At 25.7% G+C, this 17,554-nt stretch overlaps 1 protein-coding gene across 4 annotated transcripts in view; it reads left to right on the plus strand.

Moving 5' to 3' along the window:
* The window catches only part of LOC114129576 (ubiquitin carboxyl-terminal hydrolase puf), a 25,646-nt gene continuing 8,092 nt past the window's right edge, over window positions 1-17,554 (plus strand). Inside the window, exons 1-33 of one of the 4 annotated variants that reach the window (XM_027994360.2) lie at window positions 1-183; window positions 249-345; window positions 401-597; window positions 774-990; window positions 1,051-1,268; window positions 1,339-1,637; window positions 1,703-1,921; window positions 1,999-2,278; window positions 2,334-2,597; window positions 2,666-3,204; window positions 4,676-4,803; window positions 5,028-5,324; window positions 5,381-5,706; window positions 6,608-7,137; window positions 7,195-7,383; window positions 7,812-8,072; window positions 8,157-8,244; window positions 8,327-8,523; window positions 8,592-8,987; window positions 9,053-9,164; window positions 9,227-9,438; window positions 9,499-9,667; window positions 9,726-9,958; window positions 10,942-11,145; window positions 11,528-11,700; window positions 12,354-12,771; window positions 12,834-13,078; window positions 13,146-13,269; window positions 13,332-13,519; window positions 15,723-15,831; window positions 15,917-16,078; window positions 16,150-16,356; window positions 17,323-17,493. In XM_027994360.2, coding sequence (XP_027850161.1) covers window positions 135-183; window positions 249-345; window positions 401-597; window positions 774-990; window positions 1,051-1,268; window positions 1,339-1,637; window positions 1,703-1,921; window positions 1,999-2,278; window positions 2,334-2,597; window positions 2,666-3,204; window positions 4,676-4,803; window positions 5,028-5,324; window positions 5,381-5,706; window positions 6,608-7,137; window positions 7,195-7,383; window positions 7,812-8,072; window positions 8,157-8,244; window positions 8,327-8,523; window positions 8,592-8,987; window positions 9,053-9,164; window positions 9,227-9,438; window positions 9,499-9,667; window positions 9,726-9,958; window positions 10,942-11,145; window positions 11,528-11,700; window positions 12,354-12,771; window positions 12,834-13,078; window positions 13,146-13,269; window positions 13,332-13,519; window positions 15,723-15,831; window positions 15,917-16,078; window positions 16,150-16,356; window positions 17,323-17,493 — 7,518 coding nt within the window. In that variant the 5' untranslated portion in view covers window positions 1-134. The remainder of the gene's footprint in view (window positions 184-248; window positions 346-400; window positions 598-773; window positions 991-1,050; window positions 1,269-1,338; window positions 1,638-1,702; window positions 1,922-1,998; window positions 2,279-2,333; window positions 2,598-2,665; window positions 3,205-4,675; window positions 4,804-5,027; window positions 5,325-5,380; window positions 5,707-6,607; window positions 7,138-7,194; window positions 7,384-7,811; window positions 8,073-8,156; window positions 8,245-8,326; window positions 8,524-8,591; window positions 8,988-9,052; window positions 9,165-9,226; window positions 9,439-9,498; window positions 9,668-9,725; window positions 9,959-10,941; window positions 11,146-11,527; window positions 11,701-12,353; window positions 12,772-12,833; window positions 13,079-13,145; window positions 13,270-13,331; window positions 13,520-15,722; window positions 15,832-15,916; window positions 16,079-16,149; window positions 16,357-17,322; window positions 17,494-17,554) is intronic. The other 3 variants (XM_027994361.2, XM_027994362.2, XM_050201471.1) reach the window with 3 other exon arrangements.

Genomic DNA, 17,554 nt, shown 5'->3' on the forward strand with positions numbered 1-17,554 from the left:
TATGTATATAGTAATTTTGTGTACATTTTGTTTTCCTAAATTTTCGTAAATTTTTATTAATTTTGATGAGTGATTTTTATTGAATTATGTGTTATACATACATCCCTTAAAACACTGGCTCGTACACTAAAAAAATGTGTGAATGTGAGACATGTATAGAGTTTTCAAAGCTATTAAAACCATGTATGTATTATAAATATCTCCTAAAATAAACTTTTATCTGGTTTTAATTGTTAATTTTCTTACAGATAGAGATGCTAGTGCTAAGAATGACTTTAGTTGTGTAATTCTCTCTAAATCTGAAGTTAATCAATTGGTTGTTTTTGTTCAGGCTTTTATGCAAAGGTAAGCAAACAATTATTAAAGATTAACATTATCACTAATTTTTTTTCTTTAACAGGCAATGCCTTGGTGGATTTCAAGATAGAAAAAACTATGAACAGTTTCAATGGATTACACAATGTTTTGTTTTGTTAATGACTAATTTGTTAAAATCTTATAAAGGACAAGATAATATTATCTATCCAGCTCGTGACGATGATGATGCTGAAAGTAGTCGTAAATGGGAAAATTTACTAGCAAATTTCAAAGACGAAGGTGAATTATTCATTTTTTTTTTAAAAATTTAAATCTTAATGATATATAATATATATTGTATTGATTATCAAATAAATATATGAGTTAAGTGTTTATTTATCAATTTTCTTTTATCATATTTATGTGTTTATTTACATATTTTAATACACTACATTTTTTATAATATTTTTTTGTAGAATTGCAATGGACATTAGCAGAGATGGAAAAGCCGTTACATCTCATGACAAAAGTTTTTTTAATGAATTTTCCATTGTATGTGGCTGTAAAACAATATCCACATTACAAGACAGAAGAAGTAACTCAACAAGAAGTTTCAGCAATGAATCATTATTGCGATGTTCAAGAAATCGATATGCCATTATTACTTTTAAGAACTGTCAATATGTTTTGCCGGTACATTATTTTATTTAATTCTTTCATATATTTTGTAAACCCAGCATTTAATTTATTTAGGGTTGGTGGTTTGGAAGCAATTATGTCTTGTTTTGATTATGAATCATTGCCATTAACTATTGCAAATCCAATTGTTATACTTGCTTGTAATGTAAAACTATGGCTAAACTATCATACAAATGTTCATGTATTTGTTCCATTGAGGTCAAAAGTTCTAAGGTTTATGTGTAACTTATCTGATAAGGAATTGAGAACTCCTGCAGCTAAAACTATGGCTGGTAAGTATATTATTTTTAAATTAACGCTGTAAAAAATTCACAAAAAACCTTATGTTAATTTTGTTAATAGATTTTATGTGGAGTTCAAACAAGGATGGACATACTTCTAATTTAGATAAAGATGGTCTTGAATTGGCATTTAAGTATTTTACATCCCCGACTTTAACGATGAGGCTAGCAGGAATATCTCAAATCAATAGCCATATAGGATCCTTAAATGAACTTGTTCATGTGACTGCAGCAACATTATCAACATCATCACAATCCAATGATATGGTTACTATCGAACAGATTGGACACAATTTAGCAACTTGGCTTGTTCATCGTAAAATTATATCTCATGTATTTGGGCCAAATTTACATGTTGAAGTATGTTGTGTAGAGATTTGTTTGATAAATTAAAACTAAATTAATGAAAATGTATGTATTTTTAGGTAATTAAACAGTGTAGTATTACACTTAATTTTTTAGCTTCAGAAGGTAAAATTACTAATGAACATATTGATACAATTTGGCAAGCAGCACAGTTAAAACATTGTAGTAAACAAGTTTTTGATTTATTACCTGGTTTTATCAAACACTTAGAACCTGCTCCTGTTTTACACTTATATCATTTACTAAGAAAATTAGAACCAAAAGAGCATACTGAACAAGTAAATTAATATATAAAATAAGATAATATGAACTCTGTTTATTTACAAAATATTATTTTATTATTTATGTATTATAGAGCTTATTTTTGGCATCAGCTCTTACCAAATTTATTTGGTCAAGTATGGCAACTACAGCACGAAGTCATGAATTTTCCATTCCAAAAATGTCAAGGATTGTAAGTATACGTGATGGCCGTAGAATAGTGCGTTCTAATGATATGAGTACATCAGAAAATAGTGCTAGTCTTAATAGCAATTCTGAGGGTGAATCTAGTGATGAACGAAGTGATATGAGCGATGGTCCAACTCCTAGGAAAAAACCTAAAAAAGAAAACATTTTTGTTTATTCTGATAATGGTAAGAATTTTTGAAAAAAAAAATATATTTTATTGTAAATTATATATTTTTTTAGAATCATTAGTTTTAGAAGGAGCAAAAATAGAAGAAATAGATGATGATTTTGATATTAATGAAAAAGATATTATTAGACCATCTAAACCATTAGGTATGTGCAAAATAAGGCATTGTGTCAGAAAGAAAGCAATGAGAGATACAAGAATGAGAGTTATGAAACCATGTAACTCTAGTGATGAAGATTCAGATAAAGTTCAAATAAATCATTGTAAACTAGTAAAAGGAAGCAAACTTCAAAAACCAAGAGGAAAAATTAATAACCGTAAACTATATTTTCTGAGTATTATAGTAACTATTATTTTTATAATTGTATTTTTTTTAATGTTTTAGACAAAAAAATACGAAATCTTAAAATGAGATGTATTAGAACTGATTGTACTGAAGATGATTCTGAATCTGAAGGCGAAGAAGACGATGACGAGGAAGATGAAGATGAAGATGAAGATATTGAAGATGAAGATAGTGAATCAATGGAAGCCATGGAAATTGGAATATCACCCATTGATACTACTTCAGACCAGCAAGTACCATCTACACTTATAAATAGACAAATGCTAGAAGATTATAGTGGAGATGAGAACAGTATGTCATCACGTATGTCAAATAAATCTGACAAAAATATGGCTGATTTTGATGGAGAGGATTCTGGCTGTGACGAGGAATTATTGCAACTTGCTGCACGTGCTCAGACTCACTTATCAACACAACAGTTAAACCATATGGCATTCCATTCTAATTTTCAAACCAGTAAAAATGTGCATCCTTGTACTCAAAATATAACTACAACAATATCTAACCAGTTCAATATAGAAAATGTTTGTAAACCTGGTTCAACTTTATTGTGGGATTTACTTCAAGATGATAATATTGTGAGTAATGTATAAACAATTTTTGTTCATAATTTTTTTGTATCTATTTATTTTCATGTATATATATATATTATATCTAGATAAATTAATTATTTTAAATTTCTGTTTAAATTATATAATATCTATAATTACATTAAGTGCAATTTTAACTTTGCAATTTTTTTTCAAATACTTAATTTAAGTATTGGAATTTCTTTCAGAAAATATGAAAGAAGCTATAAAAAGATAAATTTTGAATTACTATTTTGGGTTTGGTTCTTTATATTTTTATATTTTTATTTTTTTTATTCAGCCAATACAATTTCAATTAAATAATTACAATAAAATACATTAATAATAATTAATAGCTGATCCGTATACCAACTGAGCTATATGCTCGTATCTGGTATATGGAGATCAACGATATTACAATTTGCTTAAAGTAAAATACTTATACAAATAAAATATGATATAATTAAATAAAATAACATGATAAAATAGACTTAGAAACAAAAATTAACATCAGCATTACATATTAATAGGTATATATTAATATAATATACAATATTATGTTTATATATATTGACTTTTTATGATTTTATTGATACACACATCATCAAGATTACTATTTTATTTATTGCCTTTTTTATTTGAGTTTTTCTAATTACATTAATTATATCATTGGTATTATTGGATTGACTTTCACATGAAATTTTTATTAGACTCTTAACTTCATTATTTAAATTGTTAAAAATAGTTTTCCCCATGTAATTAGGATAAATTCTAGAACTAGTTAAAAAAGTATATGCTGGATTAATATATTTCCTTGTTCTTCTGTCTATTATTTCTGTAGTATTGAGTGTATGGTTCTATATGGATTTTACTAAAATTTGCCTTAAGTATAATTTATAAACAGATAATATTTTAGTATAATAAAATAATTCTTCTGACGGGTATTTTAATGGTAAGGAGTATGAGACTCTTACAATCATTTTTTGTGTATTATACAATGTATTTTTTATGTCTGTTCTGTTGGTGCTTTCCCAACATGTTATGCCGTATAATAGAATCGAATTACACAGTGCCATGAAAACGATCCTTCAATAAGAAGCTATGAAAAATTATAAATAAAAATGTTGAAGATATTTTTAGCATATGATTGCTTGATGTATTTTCCAATTACTTAAATAATAATATATTCTAAAATAAATTAAACAATTTAAAATATTTTAATTTTTGTATAGTTAAACTTTATAGTTATGTACATTTTAGCCTTTTTAGTCTACGAAATATTCATCGATTGAAATAACGAATTAAAAATGTATTAATTTTTATTAAATCTTATAAAATAAATTTATTATGTAATGATTTATTTTAAAATTAATTTCCTTAAATTCTTATATTTAAATTCAAATATTGAATATGTTAAAAAAATGTTATTATTCACTTATAAATGTGTTTTAGTAATTATAGATATCTATTATTTTTTCAGACACTCTTGGGTGAATCATTAGCTTTGGAAGCAGAAAAAGCATTGTTTAATTTAGTATGTTTTAATACTGATCGTGCTATCCGAATGAAATTTATTGAAGGCTGTTTAGAGAATATACAAAAAAATAAGTATGTTCAAATATGTTAAATCTATTTTAGTTTTTACGTTTCATTTTTAAAAAATAACAAGATAATATTGTTGTAGTATTGGTAAAAATGATTGATGTTGCACCTAAAACTACTAAAATGTCAAAATAATTTATTTAATTAGTGTTTGTATATTAAGACGACTTTGTTTGTAGTATGCATTATTTATTAGAATGTATAATTTACTTATATGTATTTTGTTTTAGATCTGTAGTTATTTCATTAAGATTATTACCTAAGCTGTTTGCATCGTTTCATCAATTCCGAGGAGCTTCATTAGCTAACCTTAATGTTGGGATGGATACCCGTCAGGTGACTCTCTGGGCTGTTAAACATCACAGTATGATTGATCGAGTATTTAACAATTTTCGGGAGTATTGTAAACAACATGCCGATAACTCATTTGAAGATTCAGGATTTTACTCTCATCAAATTCATATAGAAGCTAGGTTACAATTTTTGACTCATATATATTCTTCAATTGGACTTCCAGATACTATTAAGTGAGTACAAAATTACAATTTAATTAACATTGATTAATAAAAATTGAACTATTTAGGCTAACTATTGATGAACTGGATACATTATGGAATTGTTTGGTATCTGATGAAATTTGTCGAGATGAATTATTTAATTGGTTATTACGTCAAGTCCGTTGTCGGGAACAACATACATTTAATGTTGAAACTTTGACACATTTGTACTGTGAAAAATTGTTATCATTAGCACCAGAAAGTTATACTATGACTGCTCTCAGCTTATTTACACAACTATGTAATATGGCTCAACAACAGGTATCCAGTGATTATTTGTTGTTAGCAAGAAATGGACATGCAGCTGCTATGGAACACTTATCAAGAATTGCATTAAAAGCATCAAATAATGGTTAGTATAAAAACTACATTATTGTTCAGTATTATTTAAAACTAAAATAAATAAAAACTAACTCAATGTATTTAACATTGATTAAATTTTATGTTTAATGTTATCAACATTTTTAATTGTGCTTTGTTTTCATGCTTATTGTTCTAATTGTTATAATGTTAATCTATCTTTTTTTATTTTTTAAAAGTTGACTAGTAAAAAATAAAAATGTCCTAAGTGACAGTTTTTCTATTTTGTGTGGTTCTCAAAATCCTCAAACTTAATGAAACATGAATAGCCCAAAATTAACTTTGATTTTAAATTTGAACTGATAAATTAGAAGATAATCAAGAGTTTTAGATATTTAAATAGCAAATTATTATTATTGTTTTTTAAAGTATCAATATCAAAAACCTTAGAACATTGAACCCTAAGTAGTATATTGCTATTATAATTCAAAATATATTATCATCATATTTTTAAAAAATTAAATAAGATTTAAGATATGAGTTTAAATATTTGAAATTTATTGTTCCTATCCCTAAGGAAGATCGTAGTTATAGATGCTGCTTTAGGAATTAAAGTGTTACATATTTCTATTCTATATTGCCTTAATAGCTTGAGTGCTTGAATATTATTAATTTATACAGCTACCGTTGATATTCTTATTGCTACATTATATATTTAAAAATATCAATTTGAACACTTGAGATCTAAATCAATCAGTTACTGATGTTTTTAAGCATTATTTATTGTGTTTATCTGAACTACAAACATTAAACAAACAATTTTGGAGAAGTAGAATTTTGGGTGATGATATTTGCCAATTTAATTAATTTATAAATAATTCTTATTAATGCAATGTTGTTTTAGCTATGATATATATATATATATGTTAATTATTAAATCAATTTGATTTTAGATGTAAGCATGGCTGCTATACAGTATATAAACAATTATTATATGATGAATTTACAACTTGATAAGGAAGACAAGTTTATTAGTGAGTGTGTATCAAATTTGTCTGTAGCTGCTGATACTTTAAATGATAAAGAAGAATCCAGTCTTCTTTATATACAACGGGCTTTGTTACTTTTAAAAACTCATTTAGAAACATTTAAGAGAAAGTATGCTTATCATTTAAGAAAATGGACTTTAGAAGGACATGGTATTATGAGCCATGTAATTCAGAATGATAAAAATGCAGCAACTATTAGATTAAATATCAGTCCTGCTATGTTAGATGAAAAATTAACTCTTGACATGCCTAGTACAGACTATATAGCTGATATGAGAGCTGAAATAGCTCATTGGTGGGAAAGTCAGAATGATAATTTAGCTGTTCAAAAAATATCTTCAGATGGTAATATACGAATGATTGCATTAGGCCAAGAAATAACATCAGATTTTGATGAAAAAACCATTCAAGAAACTGGATTAAAAGATAACCAAGTAAATAATTTTGTGATGATCTAGGTGATGAGTTATTATTTTAAATATTTATTTTAGATAATATACTTATCATTGAGTACTTCTCGTAAGAAGAAACTTGGTGACCAAGATTTACCAGGATCTACGCAATTTGTACCAACTAAAGAGAGTTCACCGACATTATTGCTTTTGCAGCCTAAAAACTTTGAAGTACTGTTTGGTCTCATGCATACTCTTGGATCAATGAAAACAATTGATGAAGAAGAAGTAATTTATTTATATATCTAACCAAATAATATGGATCAAAAATGTCATTTATATTAATTTTAGAACAAAACACGTCAAAAACTATTAATTAGATAAACACCTAATTAAAAATAAACTATTTTAAACAGTTTAAAAAAAAAATTAAATTTTTCTTTTATACTGTATTCCATAAAATTGTATTAAATGATTAATAGAATATAATTTTTTTTGATAATTGTCAATTAATAATATAAAATTATCGTTATTAAATTAAAATATATTAATTTTTATTTATGGGAGATTCCTAACTTAAGTAAAATAAAATTTGTTCTTTAAGGCAATAAAAGCTTGATATGATTAGTATAATATTATTTAACATAAAAACTAGCTTAATTTTAAAATATTAAAAATCAATTGGTTTTAAATTTCAATGTTATTGTTATGTATAGAATGAATTATTACACGGAAAAGCTCAAGTATTATCAAGAAGTGTTTGGGATATTTTGACTATTCTTCCAACTAGTCCTTCAATGTTAGAATGTTTTAAACACTTTCCGACTCATGAATCAAAAGAAAAATGTCAAGTTTGGTTAAAAAAAGATTTAGATCCATCAAATTTACAAAAATTAATGTATTCATTATATATTGTCGAGTCATTAGTTCAGGTAGGTGTTGAAAAAAATTCAGATGAAGATGAAATGATGTTAGAGGTATGTATAAATAACAAAAAATATCATGTTCTTAAAAAAAATCATATTCCATTAAAAAAAAAAAAAATCAAACTTTATTTATAGGTATCAACAAATGGATTATCTAATTCTTGGGGTGAATATTTTATTGAAAAAGGAGGTTTAGAACATCTCTTTACTATTTTGTTATCCGGTAAGTTATCTTGTTGATTTCTTATAAAAAATAGTATCAAAATAAAATCTATATCGAATAATAAATTATAAAACAATATTAGGTACACTTCAGGGTAACAGTGAATGGCATCAAGATTGCTTGGCTCATTTACTTAAATTACTTTGTCAACTTGGTGTGTCACCAAATGATAGGCGGCAGTTAGATCAATTTGAAGGACTAGGTTTTGATCCTTATTTTCGGCCAAGAAAATCACACATTAAAAAGCAAGCTAATCTAGTTGTGCCAAAACTTAACAAAGTAATTTTTTTTAAATATATTATAAAGATATTTTTAATTTTGCTTTATATTTTTAATTTTATTTTAAGGAAATGTTAAAACTTATGAAGATAGATTTGGTGATACCTAGATTGATGAGTATTTTAAATGAGTTATCTTATCCTGGACACCCTAAAGATATAAAAACTGGCTTTTGGGGTCGTGCTCAAGTTATTCATTTTTTAATGACTTTAGTTTTATCGTGGTCTCACAGTGTAAATGGTATTTGTGAAGCACTTTTAGAATCTAATCAATTCTCCATGTGGCTTTGCAATCTCGTTCTTGAAGATCCAGATCCATTAGTTAGACATGAAATATGTGTTGCGTTATATCGACTTTGCGCTGTACCTCCAGCAAATCGTACCGCAGCTACATTACTTTTATCTCAGTTAATTAAGTTCCTAGATAAGGCTGAATGCATGCAACCACAAAATATAAGACATGAAGTTAGTAATTTTAATTTAATTTATAAGTTTAAAAACATACTATAATAAATTATGTTGTATTTTAGAATTCAATGAGGATTACTGATGAAGATAAACTTAATTATGGACCAGCTTGCCGAGATTATTTTTGGCTTATGTGTCGACTTGTTAATTGCTTACCAAATGACATCATTCAAGGTAAATGGATAAAAATAATTTTATTTAAATAAATATGTAATCTATTTTTTTTATTATTTTAGAAAGTATTAAATTTCCACCAAAATGTATTATTGATATTGAAGCATTGGCAATACGTGTTTGGGAATCAATTGCATCTAGAGATTTTATTGAAACACATTATAGTGGCCTCCAGGATGATGGTTTAATTGGACTCTTAAATTTAATGTCAAATATACTGGGACATAAACCTCCTTTTAAATTTAGTAAACATAGTCATAAAGTTTTAGACACGGTACATATTGATAAATTTATATTTAAATATATGTATATAATTTATACTTTAAAATTTTAGGTTTTTGAGTTCTTGTTTGCTTTGCCTGATCCTCAGAATCGACAGTTGCCTAAATGTAAATCTGAAAGTGCTCGATCTTCAGCTTATGATTTATTAGTTGAATTAGTAAAAGAAACTCCCAAAAACTATGAATATTTATACAAAAAATTATTAGAACAGCATAGTAATGGTAAATATTTTAAGGATAATTTTGTGAACTTAATTGATTTTTATAAATATTTTTGTAGATTTAAATCGACTTCCATATTTATGGGATTATTGGCCTCATGATGATGGTCGATCTAGTTGTGGGTATGTTGGTTTAACAAATCTTGGTGCCACTTGTTATATGGCCTCTTGTATGCAGCATTTATTTATGATGCCACAAGCAAGACGATCTATACTTGAAGCAAAATGTGATGAGTCTAATAAACATGCATCCATATTGGTCGAGCTAAAGAGAATGTTCGCTTATTTATTGGTATGATTAAATATAATAATAATTTTTAGTATAAATGATTATATTAGAATTGTGTACCTTGACAAACACATATTTTAAATGTGTAAAAAATTTTCGTTTCACCCAATGATCTCAAGATAATATTCACATTTTATTTTTTTCTGTTTTGTGTTTATGTGCTAGACTACAGGGAATCAAAATTTCAGTTATTTTATTTATTTTTTTACATTTTATTTAAAAGAAAATTTGTTATTGACAACAATGTTTGAAATATTTTTAATTTCTTCTTGTGTATCTCAGATTGAGAACTGTCTTCATATCCTATCACTCTCTCTCTCTTTTATTTTTTCATAATTTCTATAAATATGTATTTTACTTACAAAATATTTTTTTTTTTACTCACAATTTAAATATATTTCTTAAAATAAATTCTGCTATAGATTGTTCGCTTTTATAGTGAAATAGTGATGCTATTTTTGTTTTTAGATATAAATTAGTAATCTTAACTTTATTTTTAACATTTTTATAACTTGTTCCCTGACAGGGATCTTTCCCCTATGCATTTCCAGTATTCACCCTCCAATTCCCTTTTGTATGTAGATATTATCAAACATTTATATTATTTTGTACCTTATCTCTTTTTAACATCATATTAATTTGAGAGAGTCCTAAGTATCTACGGTTCATAAAGTATAACACTCACTATCTATATCTAGTCTCCAAACTATTAGAGTGAATTTTCTCTTTTGAAAATTATTATAATCACAATACCACATTTAACTGTAGTTTCTCTATTTTTTGAAAGTTAATTGTAAATAATTGAATTTCCCTGTATAGTTTTTAGTTGAGTCAAAAAAATATCTTAAGATTAGTTTTTAAAAGTGCTTATTCTATAATTTATAGTTGAAAATTATGAAAACCAATCAGTTAATTGAACAATGTTGTAATAAGAAATTAAGTATAAATAAATGCTTATATTTAACTACAATATTATTTTATTCCAGGAAAGCGAAAGAAAAACTTATAATCCTCGTAGCTTTTGTAAAGTTTATACAATGGATCAACAACTTTTAAATACTGGTGAACAAAAGGACATGGCTGAATTTTTTATTGACCTTGTATCTAAACTAGAAGAAATGACTCCTGAATTAAAAACACTTGTTAAAACATTGTTTGGAGGTGTAATTAGCAATAATGTTGTTTCATTGGTTAGTATGATTATGAATTATGATACAATTTTATATTATTGATAATAGGTACATTCACATAATTTTTATAATTCTTAGTAAAATTTTAATGCTGTTACTTATTAAAAGCTTATCAATTTTGTATATATTTTTCTCTACCTTTCATCATAAAATATTAATTATCCCTGAATTTAATAAATAAAATTAATTTTCATCAATAATATATAAGCTGTTAAATGCTTTATTACATTAAAAAAAAATTTTATTGCTTATATTTATTATTTTCTTGTAAATTTACTGTCTATACATAATTCCATAGTATAAATAAATATTAACAGTAAATAATTTTAAAAGAAGTTATAATTTTAAATTATATAATATATATTAAATTTGAAACATTTAGGATTGTGACCATGTTAGTAGAACTTTAGAAGAGTTTTACACTGTAAGATGTCAAGTAGCGGATATGAGAAATTTGTATGAATCTCTCGATGAAGTTACATTAAAAGATACTTTAGATGGGGATAATATGTATACTTGTTCTCAGTGTGAGAAGAAAGTTCGTGCAGAAAAAAGGTAACTACAAATTTTATAATTTTTTTTGTCATTATATTTTAAATTCTGAGTAAAGCAATAATTACATGGTGTGGGTTTTTTTCTATATTTTTGGAGCAATACAATTAGGGGTGATTTCTGGTAGAAATATTAATCTAGTTGGTACTTAATGAGGAGAGTGGGTTAAAAGTAAAAAATTCTCAAAAGTATATTTTATAATTTGGAAAAACAAAAAAAAATGTTCATATTATTATTTGATACTAATGATAAAATATTCACAATATTTTGACCTATTTAAGCATTGTTAGTTAGAAATTCAACTTTTATTTTTATATCTTAAGTTTTGAAAATTTAATACAAAATAGTAGTTTATACTGATACCATACAATCTAAGAAATATAAAGTTAAAATTTGGACAAAATTACTTGTTTGAATGATATACAATGATGTTAGAGTTTTTGTTATAATTTAAAAAAGAATATTCGTTGGAATTCAAAACTTTAAAAAAATGTTTAATTAATAAAATTTGAAGTAAAAAAAATCTAGGCCGCTATTCATATGTACCCCTGAAAAATGTGGAACACAATTTCGAAGTAATTTTTATTACTAGTTGCCACCCTACTTGCTTACTTTTTTTTTAATTTTATATAATACTAATGCATTTTATTTCTCAGGGCTTGTTTCAAAAAATTACCACAAATTCTTTGTTTTAATACAATGAGATATACATTTAATATGGTAACTATGATGAAAGAAAAAGTAAACACCCACTTTTCATTTCCCATGATACTTGACATGTCTGGGTATGTTGAAAAACACTTGATGCCTCAGCATTATCTGGAAGAAAAAGAAATGAATGAAAATAAAGGAACAGAGCGATTGGATGAAAACTATCAATATGAACTAATTGGTGTTACAGTTCATACAGGAACAGCAGATGGGGGTCATTATTATAGCTTTATACGAAACCGAGAACGTACAAATAAGTCTCAAACACCAAGTACTGATCAATGGTATTTATTCAATGATGCAGAAGTAAAATTGTTTGATGCTAGCCAGTTAGCAGCTGAATGCTTTGGTGGAGAAATGACGGTAATTTGTATAGCAACTTATATAATTTGCCATTTAAATTTTAAACAATTTATTTATTTTAGAGTAAAACCTATGATTCAGTAACAGACAAGTACATGGACTTGAGTTTTGAAAAAACAAACAGTGCTTATATGTTATTTTATGAACTTGTTAAGCCAACAGATCCAGAAATTGAAGAACATAATACTTCTAATGATATAGAAATGTGTCCACCAATAAAATTAAGTAGTGAATTAGAAGGATGGATTTGGAGAGATAATAGACAATTTTTACAAGATAAAAATATATTTGAAAGTGCTTATTTTCAGTAAGTTGTTTAGTATTTTATTTAACAAACTGCAATTTTATTTAATATTTATTCAAAATTTTCTTAGATTTATGTGGCAAATATGTGCATGTATTCCTCAATCTTTAGAAGATACAGATGAATTAGCTGAACTTGCTACAAAATTAACTTCAGCTTTTTTTTTGGAAACTTATATACATGCTAAAGAACGTGTAAGTATTTCTCATTTATTCTGGTTTGTTTTAGTATTTTATATTGAATTTTAAATTTTTAGTCTACTTTAATGCAATGGACAGACTTGTTAACTAAGCAGTTTAGTGCTTCACAATCGGGTTCTGAATGGTTTCTACAACAAATGAGTGTTGATGGATGGTGGCCACTTAAGATTTTTATTAAATGTCCAAATCAAATAATAAGACAGACATTTCTTAAATTGTGTATGCATGTAATTCAGCAAACTAGGTAATATTCATTTTAAATATTTAAGGTATTTTAAAATATTTTATAAACTTCTAATTAGAGTACAGATTTGTATGCAACTGCATATTTTTGGATCTTAGTAAATAATATTTACAAATTATAGTATCCTACTAATTATATAATTTGTAAAAAAAATATTATTTTACATATTTTTACATATTTTAATGAAAATTTGTATTAAATACTTAAAAAGTCGTTAAGCCAAATGATGCACACCATAATTCATATGTAAGATACAGAGATTAATATGTTTAGAAAATGTTATGCATTTTTTGAAATTATAAGAAAAAATAATAAATGTTATTCCTAGGCTTAAATCCTAAAAGAGTAACTTTATAAATAAAATAGTATTTTTTCTAAAAAATTAAATAGCATTATATGGTGAAAATAGATTCAACTTGATGAAATTTAATATGACCAAGTAACTATAGTATACTATTTTCAGATAGTTAAGTTAAGGTTTTGAAAAATGGCTATGTAATTTAAAGTACAAGCATTATTTATTTAGATTATTTTGTATCATATTAAAAATTTGATTGACGAGTAAAACATTCTATGATAAATCGTTCTGAATTTCTGATGTAGAGAAAATATAAAAGTTTTAATCTTGTAAATGTATATTATGTTCCACTTTTGCATCGTGTATTAAAGTATGCCTTAACAACTTCAATTGATGACGAATGATGATATTTGTTATTATTCAAAAAGTATAAGATGTAGATACTTGAAAATTTCACCAGTTATTTAGATTGGCATTTTCGTTACATAATTAAATATTTCACTTATTTTAATGCTATTTATAGGCCTTTGAAATATTCGTTTTTATTTAGTTTTTTTTTATAAATATTGATAACAATTTTTTTGGTTTAATCAAAATACTTGAAAATTGAATACAAAGTTCCTTATAACTTAGTCTTATAGTAATTCAAAAATTATATATTTTTTTATTAAAATTTGAAGTTCAAGTATTGACAACAGTTCGTCAAAATCATGAATATTTATAAATTATTTTGTAATTATAATTCATAAAAATTGTTGTATAAGTATTTAAGAGAGTTGAATATTTAGTACAAGATTTTCCACAAGTTTGGCTTACAATAATTATAAAAGAACTTAAATTTTGGTGTATTCAGGTCATTAAAACATAAACCACCTTTTTCATCAACCACTGGAAATTATAATCTAGGTTGATAAATCATCTCCATTCATAATTGGTTTTTTGTATTTCAATGATACCTCTCATTGGATTCAAATTTAATACATTAATTATTATGACCTATTATACAGCAGAGCAGTACTCACTTGACCACTTTTTGTTTTAATTATCATTGATATTTAATGTTTAAAAAAAATATTAAAATGAGTTTATTTTTTCATTTATGTTGTATATTTATACTATTTTTAATCCAGTAAAAATGTATCTGTTTTTATTGTTATTATTATTATCTGTTATCTATCTATATAAAATGATTTGTCCTGGGTGATTCATCATCACCTAGCTGGGACCACTAAAGCTATGAGTGCGAAATTTGGTCAGTAGTTTTGTTTTGTGATGTAGACAGTAGACACCCATTAAGAAAGGATTTTTTGAAATTCAACCTTTAAAGGGGTTAAAAGGGTAAAAAACCACTTAGTCATTGATTGATGTAACTCAAAAACTACGCAACGTACAAACTTGAAATTTGGAATAGAGGTTCTTCTCATATCTTCACCGTACAATAAGAAAGGATTTTCAAAAATGTTGCGTTTTAGTGGAGTAATTAACAATTTTAATTATTCATCGCCATTACCATGTATTGTGCTGCACGGCACGAGCGCACAGCAGCGTGCAGTTTTCCAGCTACCTGTCACCTATCCTTTTTGTCTGTCGAATAGATAAGAATTTGATCTGAGAACTTGGTCGATAAAAATAATCTCATGCATCGCGCGTACACCAATACTCCTAAATATGAAAAACACAAAAATACACACAGGCGAAGCTGGGTAAAGGTCAACTATTATTATATATTTTCAAATTTTTTCTGTTTATTTATAATATATTTCAATACTTTTATGCATATAAATCTGTGTTCAACTTATAAGAACTATTAGTTACAAACATTAATTTTAATTTCATACATTTTAAATATAGATTACAAAGAAATATTAATTATAAATAATATTGTATTTATAATATTTATTTTAGGCCATATATTTGTTTTTTCAATGATACTTTTATGAATAATGATAAAAGTGAATATATGAAACCTTGTGTATCATGTCTAACTTCATTTATCCGTACAGTAGTATCTTTAGTAAGTATTTATTACATTTTTACTTAACTGATAATAATTATAATGAATTTTAAATTTAATTATTCATTCAATTTTAATATTATAGATGGAACAAAATATCAAAAATTGTATTCGTAATATGACTGAATATTTTGCAATGTTACATGAATTTAGTAAATTAGGTGATGAAGAAAGCAAATTTCTGATAGCTATTCAATGTATTACTACAGTTGTTAACTTTTACTTGAGTTTAAAAGGACATGAATTTGTAAGTTAAACATTCATATTTACAGGGAAATTTTTTTTAGGGGTGTATTAAATAAAGTTTATAATTTATAGAATGATAATCCTAATAATATTAATGGTGCTGACTGTGAAGAGGAAGAAGAAGACATAATTCCAATGTCAAATGCAGATCGAAATAAGCCACCTTTATCTCTTGAAAAATTAATTGCTCTAGTAGTTTCATTGGTAGAAAAATCAAGAAATATTAGTGGTCAATTAGAGCTATCAGACAATGATTTGTATGTTTTACAAGGAATGAAGGTAACATTTATTATTATTATTATATACAGAATATCCAAGTGTTGTGTGCAGTGGCATAACTATGGGGGTAGGAGATTTGGGTATCATATCAACCCCACCCATGACTTTTTTTAAGACTGGTTAACTAAATTTATTTACTGATATTATTGTATATTATTGAATGTTTTATAACTAATTATTTCCATGTCACATGCGTACATACATTTATTGGACTGAAAAGAGATGCTATGATAAATACAATTTTTTCTTGGAAAGAGGGCATAACACCTACCATATTTGTTATATGGCATTTAAAAGACTACAAAAATTTGTTATTTGTAATCGGTGACTATTTCCCTTTAAAATTGGAATCAGTTATGAAAAAAGAAATTGGTTATATCAAACCGATCACTTTGGTTACCAACCTGTCGCAATTTTTTGTAACCATCTCCAATAGACAGTTATATTTTATAATCTCCTCCATAAATATTACTTCTCCTAATTAATGGTATATGTTATCAAATTATTATTTTGTTATAAGAGGAGGTTGGCTATTATTATCAAACGAATATCTACCATAACAGTGGTTAATTTTTGGTCGTAACCGATCAAATCTAACGAATTTCTGGAATATATGGAATATATCTAAAAATACATACTAAAATACAGAGAACTGGACACCGTCAGGTTGGCAGTGACACAATTCAGTCAACAAAATCTTATAATATAATTTGTCATCATATTTAAGTAACTTGGCTTTTTAGTCACTTTTATAAATTTATCAGGACCCAAGAGGAATTTAAAATAATACTTGTAAAAAAGTGAATACCAATTATGTAATACAACCATAGTGATACACCATTGTTCCCAGCCATTCATTTTTCACTGATATGTACTGACCACAGAAATGACTATCTATTCCCATTCTTTGTTTTATTTTGTGTTATAAAGTATTATGTTTTTATAATTGCTTAATAATATTTTTAGGGGTTTCCATTTATAATTCAACAAGTGAAAGATAATACAAATTTACACATGACAAAAAATCTTATATTTTCTTTATGCCGTAATGATTCATCACAAAAGAATGCTTTACTTGCTAATGAAATTATCAGCCAAATTTTAAATATCATACAAAAAAATGTTAATAATTCTGAAGTAAGAGTGTTTATTTAAATTAATTGAAGTATAAATATAAAAAATATAAATAATGTTTATG

Source organism: Aphis gossypii, chromosome 2 (genome assembly GCF_020184175.1).
Source record: "Aphis gossypii isolate Hap1 chromosome 2, ASM2018417v2, whole genome shotgun sequence".
NCBI classification, from domain to species: domain Eukaryota; kingdom Metazoa; phylum Arthropoda; class Insecta; order Hemiptera; family Aphididae; genus Aphis; species Aphis gossypii.